At 45.4% G+C, this 13,005-nt stretch overlaps 1 protein-coding gene across 1 annotated transcript in view; it reads right to left on the reverse strand.

The window, feature by feature from the left end:
- Positions 1 to 4,235: 4,235 nt before the first annotated feature.
- The window catches only part of LOC142829163 (uncharacterized), a 45,849-nt gene continuing 37,079 nt past the window's right edge, over positions 4,236 to 13,005 (reverse strand). Inside the window, exon 5 of the mRNA XM_075927533.1 lies at positions 4,236 to 4,574. Within this exon, the coding sequence (XP_075783648.1) occupies positions 4,369 to 4,574 (206 nt within the window). The 3' untranslated portion in view covers positions 4,236 to 4,368. The remainder of the gene's footprint in view (positions 4,575 to 13,005) is intronic.

Consider the following 13,005-nt stretch of genomic DNA (forward strand, 5'->3'; position numbering starts at 1 on the left):
GAGTGTTAAATGTTGGCCTTTTACACTCACTTTTCTCTGGTGTGTAAATGACTACAATGCAGTTCATGGCAACAAAGAGTCATGCCTGTAAATGTTAGCATCTGTACAATGCTTTTGTTTGCTTGTAAAGGTGTAACCTATAGGCAGAAGCTCTACCTAAAAAAAATAATTCTTAGGCAGAGATTTAGATAGACAGCTGATCGAGCCAGATGAAATGCTATTTTAATCCTGTATCTTCAGATAAACCGATCTTAAAACACATGGTAATAGTGCTGTTTTCTAATAAAGTTACACAACTGTTGTGCCTCTCTGTGATTTTAAACAGCTGCTGTCTTGTGCGGTTGCAACACATCACTATTGATTAATCTCTCCTTGTCCCACCTGTTCTGCAAGGTTGCTGAGCAGAGCTGGCTGAAGACTAGGGGAAGTTTTGTGAAAAAATATTTTTTTAAAGAATATTTTTCTATTTTCTTTCAAAACTGTCATGCCATTATTCGACAGCTCGGGTCACACATGTTCAAAACACTACACTTTTTTTGAATATTTCTGTTATTCCTTCCATTCTCTCACGTTAAAAAACTTCCCACTAGAAAAAGAAGGGCACCTAAAAAGTGTGCAAGAATTTTGCTTTGCTATTTTGAACCCAAAATAGAGTTTTTAACCATTCATTTGAAATTTCTTCCACAAAGCACCAACATTTCAATGACAATGAAATTTTCCACAAAAAATTGCCTTTGGAGCCCCCCCACCCTTTTTTCAGTGAAAAAGTTTTGATGAAAATAGTTTGACCCATTTCCATTGTTGAGCTCATAGTCTATGTAAGAGGCTTGAAAGAGGCTAAGGATTATTATTGTTATCATCATCTAGCCTTGCGGTTGCTTACTTTACTAGAAGCATCAGTCTTCTCCTTGTGACATGATTGTTTCCACAGCAACCAAATCATGCCATGGAGGGCAGAGCCGGAGCTAGGCATAAGTATTTGCCTAGTGCCCCAAACAGCTCAGGAGGGCCCCCTTATGTGCTTTTTATTGTAAGAACGTGCCTGTTTTAGTATGGGAGGTGGGCAAAAATACTCCTGATTAAGGCTCCCAATGGGCTAGCAGCACCTCTGTGGAGGTTTCTATGTTTATATGTTCTTAATTTGACTTCTATCAAAATCCATAGGGTTAACAGTTCCCTAGGGCCCCCAGGTCAAAAGGACTCTCATCTGCTTTTCCTGCTGGGGAAGAAACATTCTGGGAAACTGCTTTTTGGCAGCATCTAGGAAGGAGAAAGTGGGCCATGGAGGGGCAAGGCCACTATCCAGGAGCAATCAAGGAACAGCATGTGACTACATCTCACAGGCAACTCACAGATGAGAGGTGAGGGAAGAGACCCAAGTGAGCAGATGCTGCTATAAAAATGATAGTGAATAATTTGCATTGCAATTTTGGATTTTTTTCTCCCCTCTAAATTGTGGGAATGAGCTTGGAGGGGAAAGGATCTCTCAGGCGAGCAGAGCTCTCCAACCTTGGTTGGTCCCGCTCTGCGTTACATGGATTCCATTTCCATTTCGGCTGTGGGAACCTTCCCAGCATTGGAGGCATGTTCCCAGGCACCTTTCTCCAGTGCAATTTCTGCATGGCAGCCACGAACTGTTTGTCTGGCTTGCCCCATATTCTGTGCAGCTGTGATGCAGGTAGATCTTATGGAAAGAATCTTGCCCCTGGACTCATCTTTGAAAGCCCCAAGGGCCACAATGATACTCATAGCACATGCCGCGGGCCATAATTTAAGTGTGGATGCATGTACATGCAAATAGCTTCTTTCACACTGACGGGCATGAATACAAATCTTAAGGCAAGACTACACAACACACAGGCCCCATTTAAGTCAGTTCCACTGATATTAATAAAATGCAATATTTACCCAATTTCCACCTATATGACAGCACTTTTAATGAGGAACGACAGTCCAGGAATTTAACTACTAAAAGGCATATCAACAGACGACCATTATATTGGCTACTTTTTTGTTTTGGCTCCCACCCGTGGGCCACGTGTTGAGCCCTGCATAAACCAAAACCACACCGCGGGCTGCAAAGAAATGGCCCATGGACCGCATGCGGCCCATGGGCCACATATTGAGTAGCCCTGCCCTGGACTGTCCTACTATGAACATGAGCTAGCTATCAGTGTTGCTGCTCTGCATCCTTTTCTTCCTCTACCTTCACTTTGCCTTCTCTCTTCTTTCCCCTGACTCTTCTGGCCATTTTTCCTGTTGTCTTTGCTGTTGCTTTATATACTATGAATAATGCTGGGTAGTACTGAATTGTGACAGGCCAATCATTACCCTGCACCTGATCTTTCCTTCCCAGTGGGATGATGACATCAGTGGTAAATCAATCAATCCTTTCCCTCTCTGTGGATCCCACAGCTCTTGCGTGTACGTAGATGATGCCAGTGTGAGTGGATTTTCTGTTTGTCAGGTGGAGTCTCTTGGTTACTTCTCAGAGTCCTATTACACAGCCGTTCTACGCAGGCTGCATGCGCCTGATGTGCCTTCTCACAGAAGACATTGTCATGTGACTCTGTGGAGTGGATGCTGCAAGATCCTGTACAGTTGCAGAAGAAATGGCCTTAGTGGGAACACGGACTGAAGGGTTAGAACCATGTCTATCTAATTACTGCCCCTGACACCAAAAACTACAAAATCAGCTAAATAGGAAGTCTGTCAGGCTAGGTAACTGTTTTCTGCAAATGCTTTTTATCACAGCCACCCCTGCCTGCATCTCACCACCTTCCTAGTTCATATAGTCTCATAATTTAAATCCATGCTCCTGGGTGCCATTTCATGTTTACATTTTAAAGTAAGCTATGAAAAGAAAGCAGTCACGGGACAGCAGCCAGCACACAGGGAAGTAATGGTCTAGAGCGGGAAATAGACAATTAGAAGATCAAAGTCGGGGAAATTAAATAGTGAAAGGAAAGGGCAGGCTGGGGGTGGGGCTGAGAAAAATGGTAATAATAGTTCCCAGGGGAGACAGAGATTGAGAAACAGGGCTGGAATCAGAGTAGTACAAGGGCATAAAGCAATCACTATTCCTTGCAAATGCTCCCTGTGGGAAAAGAGAGGAAGTGGGGGAAGAAGATGGAGTACAGATATAAAACCATAGGCCGAGGTCCACAGAGCTATCTAGGTTCCTAACTTCTATAGATTTCAAAGGAGTTTAGGAGTCTAAATACCTTTGTGGAATTAGTTCGTATATTCTCATTCCCGTGGCTAATTAGGCCTTAGCTACACACAGTTTGAGCCCTGGCTTACCTGAGTCTGTTTCTTTGTTACTGTGGCATCATTATGTAAATAGTTGCCAGGTGTCTGGTTTTGAACCGGACAGTCCAATATCTGAGCTTTCTGTTCGGGAAACAAATTGAGAAAATATAAATGTCCGATATTTTCTAAATAAGATGTAATGTAGATTGTGATGTAATGTCAAGCATGTCTGGTATTTTTGTTGAAACCATCTGGCAACCCTAAATGTAAACACTCTTATTTTGGATTGAGTGATTTTATATTGATTTTGTTTAAGTCAATAAGGAATGTGACTTAAATAACATTGAAAAAGAGCACTCCTGATGCAAAATAAGAGTGCTCAGGTTAGGGAGTGCATCCATTTTAACTCATTCAGCTACTGAAAGGTTTCAGTTAACTGGGAACTCAAAGTGTGTGTAAACTAGTACTTGCCAAAAGATTTTTCGCCTAAAGACTTTTTAAAATGAAAGCTGAAGTTTTGACTAAAATGAAACTTTGGACTGAAATTTCATTTTTAAAATTAAAGCCAAAAGAAAGCTAAAGAAAATTGTTCTTTTTCTCTTTACAAATGTTTTTGGTTTGTTTTCCCACTTTCTTCAAAAACCGTTTTAAAAAACTTTCCCTCCTATTTCTGCCCCTGGAAAATTAGTTGACAAATAAAATAAGAGAAATGAACCCCCTACCCTGAACCATAAAGTCTGACATTTTTTAAGTAACGTGGCCTTTGAAATGTTCCCCTCTTTGAATCTAGTGGTGGAACCAGAACTGCTCTGATGTGTCTTAGAGGCCTTTTTTGACCAACAGAAATTCTATGTTAGTGCCAGTGTTAAGGGTCGTGTGCTTTTGAAGCAGAATGATTTGCAGCCTCTCCTAGATGCCAGCATAGTTCCAAATGGTTGCAGGGCACATTTAAATGGCAATTGGGAATTAGGACTTGCTGGTCAAAGTATTGTTAGAGCACTTACCTAACTCAGCACATGGGGGTAGTAATTATTTGAGAAGCACTTTGAAATCCTTCAATGCAAAGCACTATTGACGTTATAATTATTGTGTTTTATTTGTTGTACTAAGGAATATTCAGAGAAGCAGAAGGTGCTGTGCTAATGATCGAGGTGAGAAACTAGATTTCAAGTTGACTCCTTGCAAGTCATCTGTAGAGCAGAAGAGTACTTCACTGAGGTGCTGCATACTGTGCTCCTCTCCTGCTTTTTGCTGCTCATAGCACGCCAGGACTATGGGTGAACAAGCCAAACACATTGCCGAACAGATGCTCACTGTAGCTGCTGATACAGAAGGAGAAGAAGAAAAAAAAAAAAGTATTTTGATCAGCCCTGAGGTTATAGCTACCTTTACATCTTACATGTGCACTGGAATATGAGGTAAATTGTCTAAATGAGGCTACAAAGAGCTGCCTTAATGCATAGAGATTCTAAAGGCACTCATGGCTGTTCAACTTACAGAAGCCCATGGATATCTTTCATCGGGCCCTCAGCATTGGTAACCCTTCCCCTTCCCCCCAGCAAAATGGGATCAGACCAGTTATGCCCAAATGTGTCTTGCTTTGTGGTGATCAGCAACTCTATGATAAAACAGCTTGTAAGGTACAGATAATGCTCTTCTCTGGCATGCACAATGCAAAGCAATGAGGCCTTCTCAGGATTGCCCATACAGGAGGTATAACATTACCACCCTTCTATCATTTGACAGGCTAGGCAACCCTCTTAACAGACAACAACACTGCATGTCTTCTGGTTTTGTGTGCTGCCTTTTTTCACAGGATTGCCCTTAACCTCACATCCTGCCCTGTAAGGACAACTTGCAGTTACTAGCTCGCCTCTGGATAGCTCTGTACCTTGAGATGTCAGCCCAGAATGCTGGGCAGTTTTTTAGAAAACACCAACCTGTGTGGGCCCAATAATTCACATGTGCAGTAGCTTAAGTCCGCATAAACAATGGGGTGTAGAGTGGGCACGTTCTTTAGGTATAGTTATAGCAGAAAAACATATACTGAAAAAACTTTCCCACATATACAAAACTATGCTCATGATAGCATCAGAATGCACACTCATTGGCTAGCCATCTCCTGCCTCCTGGTGCTGGTGGAAGCAGTGACCTTGAATGCTGGTCACAAGAGATGAAAATGGGTCATAGAGAAACTTTACTAAACAGGAAAAGACCCACAGAACATCTCTAAGAGTACCATGGATGAAGCCCTGCCATTAAGAAGAACCTGGCCCTTTAGCCCTAGGTAGTTACAATACGTTACCAATGGAGACTGACCTGTTTTGACCCAGGGACTTCTAGGTACCGACTGGCAGAGGGCATGCATAGAGTGTTCCAGAAATCCCCTGGGTTTGATAGCTACATAATAGGTACCCAAAGGGTGTCAAATGAGGTCTCTACAAGAGCTAGTAGACCACTTGTCACACTGTCATTGCAAAGTGGTTGTACAGAAAATAGATTGCATTGCGTAAAATGGAAAAGATTAGAATCCCAAACAGTTAAAGTTAATTTTGTCAACTGAGTTGGGAGAGCCTGTGGGCTAACTCAATCAGCGTATAGAACACTGGACATCTGTAAACCCAGCCTATGTTTACCATTTGACCCAGATACAGGCTTGAGGATTTATCAAGACCCAAGGAACCCGAGGATCAGATTCCAAAAACTGGGGGGAGGAGATCAAATAGCCTCTAATGCCTTTAAAAAAAAAGGGGAGGGGGGAAAGATGGGCATGATTTTATCCTGCACTGAAGAGGCACCCACCACCATCGGCATCTCATGAAAAGGGGTCACAAGCACCTTTGCTGTGAAGTGCTGAAGAGCAATAGGCTACGTCTAGACTGGCATGATTTTCTGCAAATGCTTTTAACGGAAAAGTTTTCCGCTAAAAGCATTTTTGGAACAGAGCGTCTAGATTGGCACGGACGCTTTTCCGCAAAAGTACCAATCTATACATGCTTTTCCGCAAAAAAGCCCCCATTGCCATTTTCGCGATCGGGGCTTTTTTGCTGAAAACAAATCTCAGCTGTCTACACTGGCCCTTTTGTGCAAAAGTCTTGCACAAAAGGGACTTTTGCCCGAACGGGAGCAGCATAGTATTTCTCCAAAAAGCACTGATTCCTTACAGTAGGAAGACAGTGCTTTTGCGGAAATTCAAGCGGCCAGTGTAGACAGTTGGCAAGTTTTTCCGGAAAAGCTGCTGATTTTCCAGAAAAACTGGCCAGTCTAGACACAGCCATAGTGTATTAGACACAAGCATATCTTGTTAATTGAGTCTCAGCTCTAGAGTGTGTGACATGATTTTAGTTCATAGTAACCATTTGGTCCCACTGCTTTTGTTGTCTATTTACTTGACGCTTTAAACTTTGTTAAACAATGTTTAGTGAAGTGCCATGTGTTCAATGGAGCTGTGATTAGCTATGGAACAGGTAAGCTGGGGTGTTCTGTTTCTTAGGAAGCAAGTGTCTAGTGGAACGGGGTCCGGATATTTCAGGAAGAAGCTCAAAGGGCTTGGTGTGCCTATCGCTAACCTGTAGAGAGCCAATGGGGCCTGTGTAGGCTGAGAACAGAGTGTTTGTGGTGCCTGGGTTAGGGAGCTGACCCCTGGCAGCCAGGTACAAAGCTTCCTCACCCTAAGCAGATGTTAGCAAGGTGTTCCACAAGCCTGGGTAACCAAGGGAAGTGTCCCTCCTGCCTATATTGCCTCTCCAACAGAAATATTTTGGGGCTTAGGCTGCTAAAGCTGCAACAAAACCATGTACTGTATTTAGAAAAAATACATATAAGGCTATGATTTAGTCAGGTAATTTTAGTAGAAGTTAGGGACAGATCTCTGGCAATAAACAAAAAGCCATGCCTCTTGGCCTGTCCATGACTAGACTAGAAAGAGTCCTGACTAAATACTGGGAGGCTGCTGCTGAGGGGCACTTAGGGGCTGCAACTGGGGAAGGCACTGCTAAGGGGACCTGGGGCCAGTGGCACCAGCTGCAGGGGGTCACCAAGCAGCAGCTGTTCCAACCACCTTGGGGACAGGCGGTTCTCAGGTCCAGACTGGAGGGCTGCTGCAGAAGTCACAGAAAGTCACCGATTCTGTGACACAGAACACTAATTATACAGTTTAAAACCCATTGAAGAGACATTTCTAATGTTAATAGTCCTTATTAACAAAGCACTTTTTTCCCCTCTCATACTCCTCTAGTGACCAGTTTACCAAATGACTTACTCAGTCTTTTAAGCCAGAGGAAATCAGTTCTGCTCTCATTTCTACTCATGCAATCCTAGTGACATCAGGGGGCTGGAATGAAGTGCACAATTCTAGCCCTAAATTGTTTATTACAGGAAAGATAAATATTTCCATGCAAAGTGGGATCCCATCAGTTCAAGACTAGAGAACTTCATTTCAGTTTCACCCAGCTTCCTACTATGTTTCCATCCCCTTTCCACTAGCAACTAGCAGAAGATGTATGTGGCTGCAAGGCAGAGCAAAGATGGGGTATACCATCTTGGCGTCGCCCCTGGGGTGATGGGAAAGGAAGGAGAATGCCTGTGGCTCAGATACTGAGCTCCTTTTCACTCTTCTGCTACCAAAAAGAGCCATGTAAAATTTTAACTCAAATAAACAAGGCCCTGGTCTGACCACTGCTGACATCAGCTGTTTGTTATGCTAAAGTGTAATGTAATTCAGCCGCTCCTAGGACAGCAGCTCCAGTTAAACATCCATTTTGTGCTGCATTACCGTCCTGGGGGACATGCTGTTTGCACATGAGTGCTATCAAGAGTAGACCACAAGCCTGTGGTCAGGAGAAATGGCCTTGTTTGAAAACAGCGCCACAGAACCAATATAAAAGCCACAAAGAAAGCCTGTGTTGACTGAGAAGCCCAAATAAATATACCATAGGATTGTAGCTGCTGCTCCCCAGATTGGAAATAATGGGGTTGCAAACCCATAGCCTCCATGAGAAAAGGGACCAACGGATTGGGAGGAGGAAAGCAAATAGTACCCGCTGCACTGCTGCTTTGTGAGCAGAACACTTCCTGCATATTCTAGGCCAATGGTGTTCAGAGATGGTACAAAGACATGCCCTAAGTACAGTGACAGTAAACTGAAGCAGGGTTGCCTTTCTGAGCCTGTCAACAGCCTCCATTAAAGGCTCAGAGAGGCATGAACTCCTGGGTCCCATGGTCAATTCATTGGAGTGTCAACTAAAATGATACCAGGATGGCAACAGTCACTACTGCCTTGCTGATCATCACAGAGTGGGGGAGGGATAAGAAAGTAGCCCTGGAATGAGGAAGACTTGTGAATCAATACAGGAAAGGACATGCCGCCGGAAGGACAGAGGAGACACTAAACCAAAGAAGATGATGAGAAGGAAGGATGGGGAAGGAAGAGAAACAAAGGGCAGGAAGAGCGGTAGCATTTGAATAATATGGAATGTGATACTAAAGCAACTAATAAAGAACAGCAATTGGATGTTTAGATACTATAGGAAGGTCAGAGTCTAACCTCCATCTTCATGCCAACTGCCCACTGATCTCAGCAGGCAGTCTGCTGACGAGAGAAGGGGCTATACAGTCCTTAATGTACATGCTGATCCACAGACTATAACTAATCATGGAATGTGGCCCTCTCCACTGAACAAGTCTGACACCTTTGTTTTAGCTCACTTGGCATTCCCATTCCCTCTGTTTTCCTGGCACTTCCCCTGCTGCCACCATAATCTATATACTATGATTTTCCTTCCTTCTGAAGCCCACGGGGTGTGTTGAGTCAGTGTGAAGCAATGACAGCAGCTACAAGTACGTCTGAGAGTTCTTTTTATGCAGACTGGCAGTTGGCTGAAGTATCATGGGGTTTCATAGGCCGGTGCCATCCAGTTTTTAAGTTCTCAACTGTTCTGACCTTACAAATGACACTCATGCAGTGTACAGCTACAGTAAGGCACATGTCTGTGCCATGCCAAGAGTCCTAAATCAGCAAGAGACCAGCGGTAACTCAGTCAATCCTCACTCTCACTTTACAGATCATTTGCATGCAACATTTTAACTGGCTGTATGAGGGAGAGTGCACAGATGGTGGATTACTTGACCCAGCCACCACACCTGAATGCCTAACTACCACCTGCACAAATCAATACTAGTCCCCCCAGCACAACCTTCCTTAAACACAAATCAGCCCATCCTACACACATTGTAACCCCGAGCACACACAGCTTCTTTGCGATAGCAGACAGACTGCTTCAGTCACCATCTGCACAAATCCATGCAACTTCTGGTGTAAAAACAACCTTCCACGCACACAAATTAACACAACCAGATCACACAAGAGTTCCAAATGGCATTCTGATGCCTTGAATGTCTGTGGAATTTGAGAACAGCTAGAAGCATAGTTGAGAGAACTTTTTGTTTAGAATAGCATCACTTACCACAGGGATTTGTGGTCTGTTACCAGCCAAGTCTTAAATTTTCAGCCATTTTCAGCGTTAACCCCTCCCTCTCTCCACACACAACTTTACAATTTACACCTGTACTCCAGCACAGCTTCTGGTATGTGTGAAAATGTCAGCTATTCAGAAGATCAGATACAGTGAAAATAGCTTTGGTTCCCAGATTATTCAATTCCTTTGGAGATGCATCTGTGATGGGGTGAGATTCCAATAAAAGCCCTGCAAGAGCTGAATTAGGCCAAGTGGGCCCCATCAGCTCATTAAGCTGCAAACAACAAAGCTTTTGACCAGAGTAAATAAGTAAGAAGCAGTCCAGGAAATGAGCAGTTAGGGTAGAGAAAGGAAGACCAAAACTGTAGGGCTATGTCTACACTTGTGGCTTCTTGTGCCAGAAATATGCAAATGAGGCTAAGCATGGAATATTGCCAAGCCTCATTTGCATACCTAATGAGCTGACATTTTGACAGAAGAGGCTCTTGTGCCAGAAGGAGTGGTCTACACTGCCCCTTCTTGTGCAACAAAAACCCTCTTGTGCAATGCCATTCTTCCTGAAAAGTAATCAGCGTAATGGCATTGCGCAAGAGCCTCTTCTGCAAAAATGGCAGCTCATTAGGTATGCAAATGAGGCTTGGCAATATTCCACGCTTAGCCTCATTTGCATATTTCTGGCGCAAGAAGCCGTGAGTGTAGACATAGCCCTGATGTGAAGGACCCTGGATTGGAATCCAGTGAAGATGGTGAGCCCTGATTCCCCCTACCATCTGCTGAAGGTGTGATATAACAGTGAAGCAGGGACTGAGAAGGCTGCCTAGTGTTGTTCATGGACTGTATCCTGGAAAGGGGAGGAGAGGTGCTGAATGACCTTGCCAGAGGCCAGAAGTGGATGTTGTGTGCACTGGAGGGAGAGAAGAGGCAGACCAGAGTCAGTGATGTTGTGCGAACTGGATGGGGGGGCGGGCTGTTGGCTTGGGGCTAACTCACAGAGCAAGGGTGCTCACGCTTTATTGCACTATGCCTCCTTGTGACAACAAAAATTGCTACGTGGCCCCAGGAACGGGGAGTGAAGCCTGAGCCTGGCCACCCCAAACAGTGGGGGCCTATAACCCGAGACCCATTGCCTAGGCTTGAAGCATTTGGATTTCAGCTTTGGCTTGAGCTTGGCCCGGTGCCCCACCAAATCTAATGCTAGTGGAGGTGACTTCAATAAAATGGGGTTGTGAGCTGCAGCTTGAGTACTGCTGCCCTAGAGTGAGCAGGAAGTGAATGCAGCACCCCAAGGCGGCGCTGGCAGGAGAAAGGGGGTGGGATGGAGAAGGGAAGGGCAGCTGCTGCACAGTATTTGAAGATTGTTGCGTGTTCATTTTCTGAAGCTGGGACTTTTCAGAAGCTGTGGGGACGCTGGCTTGAAGGCCTGGGAGGGCAGCTCCAGAGCTTCTGCCATTCAAACAAAAGAAGCCCAAAGGACACCATGCAATGCTCTGCTACAGTGAGACAAATGCACCAGACCTCAGAGATCAGCCCCAAGCAATGCAAGGTGCCTGCTGGGATTTGCCAGCAGTATCCGAGCAGTAGGGTCGACAGCCACCATGGGCTCTGAGTTAAGGTGTGGGGGGGGGGGGGGTTGGGGGAGGGGGAGGCAGCTATGTGCCCTTGGGCAGAAGCGGCAGGGCCTTGGGCAGAAGGGGCGGGGCCTTGGGCAGTCAGCCCTTAACAATGCCCAGACCATGGCATGCCCTGTCGCAATCCCTCAGAGCTCAGCAGAGTGGTACACTGGTCAAACACCAATTGTAAGGGGCCCAGGGCTTCAGCCTCTGTTGCTGCAGTAGCTGGAAGCTCCAGGCCCTGGGGCAACTGCCCCTTTTGCCCCCTTTTCCCAGCAGGGGCCTGCATGCACACTGCTGCTTCAATGCTTGGGGTAACGCCAATACAGGGTTGGTAATGGGCAGGTTCTTGTTTCCTGCCTTCTGCTCTCCCTCAGTGGGATCTCCCAGATACCCAGTCAGTTCCATCCCAGACCTCACTTCCTTTAGAGCTAGGTGCTGCATGCTGGTTTCCTGTGCAGAAGGGCTCTGCTTCCGCAACCCTTCCTTCTCTTCTCAGAATTAAGGGGAAAAAAGCCAAATCGTTCAGAGACCGTTTCCTAAAGCAGGAACACGCATGAGAAGTCTCGCTCCGGCCCATGTCCTTGTAGCCTCACGTCTGGCTCAGTGTAGTTCCCTCTTCATGATCCTGAGGCTCAGAACTCCCTGCTCAGTGGGGAGCCTAAAACCTCTGAGCCTGGCTGCCAGTCAGTAGATATTCCTGTAGACATCTGAGGCATCATCTGTGTCTCTACATGCCAAAGGCCTGCTGGAATGTCTGCCTTTCAGTTCTAATGTATTCATCGCTGTAGTATTTAATCTGGTATTTGCTTTACTGTGCACCTGTAGACCCCCACAGAGACCGTAGCCCATTTGAGCTAGTAAATGTACAAATATACTGCCCCAAGAGGGGGAAATACAGGTACAGGGACTTGCCCACGGTTGCACAAGTCATGGCCAACCCAGGAGTAGAACATAGGTCTCTTGAAGCACACTCCATTGCCATTTCCACTGGACCTTTCAGAAAGTTTTGCTTTTCATACAATGCTGATTCCCTGCTCCTGCCAGGAGACTTTCATTACATGTCTCGTAAAAGATCATTAAATTAACCTTTTCTGTGCCTTTCCCCTTCCAACTGGGGGCAGTATGGACCCAAGTCATACAGACATTCCTCACGACTAGCTAACCTCTGGATCTATTGTTCTGGCATCCATGGGACTTGTGGAGATGGCTCCAAAGCCATCCCCTCCCTCAGCATGTACCAGGATTCTCTGATGTTCCTCAGGGAGGAAGTTGGCTCCAGGCTTCACTGTAGCAGTCCTTTGGCAGCCACATCTCTTTTCCATTATTTGCAATGGAACAAGTCATGGCCTTTGCTGGTCCCGAGGGGATTCTTTTCCTCCCCTCCCAAGATGAAATGGCTCGGTCCTGCCAAAGCATCACTTAAAAAAGAAGAAGAAGAAGAACTAGCACTGTCCCTGGCACGTAGTGATTGATCCCAGGAGCCACTGATAATATGTCCCCTCCAGGCAGCTCTCTCAGGAAGAAACCATAAAAGACTGTAACCCAGATTAAGGCTGCTGGATGGCAGGGATTTGCTTTCCCCTCTTAAGGTAGTTGCAAAGGCCAGCAGCACTGTAGATGTGAATGTACCTGCCCCTGGAATGGTGCCTCTGCTTGATCTCTGA

Source organism: Pelodiscus sinensis, chromosome 4 (genome assembly GCF_049634645.1).
Source record: "Pelodiscus sinensis isolate JC-2024 chromosome 4, ASM4963464v1, whole genome shotgun sequence".
NCBI classification, from domain to species: Eukaryota; Metazoa; Chordata; order Testudines; family Trionychidae; genus Pelodiscus; species Pelodiscus sinensis.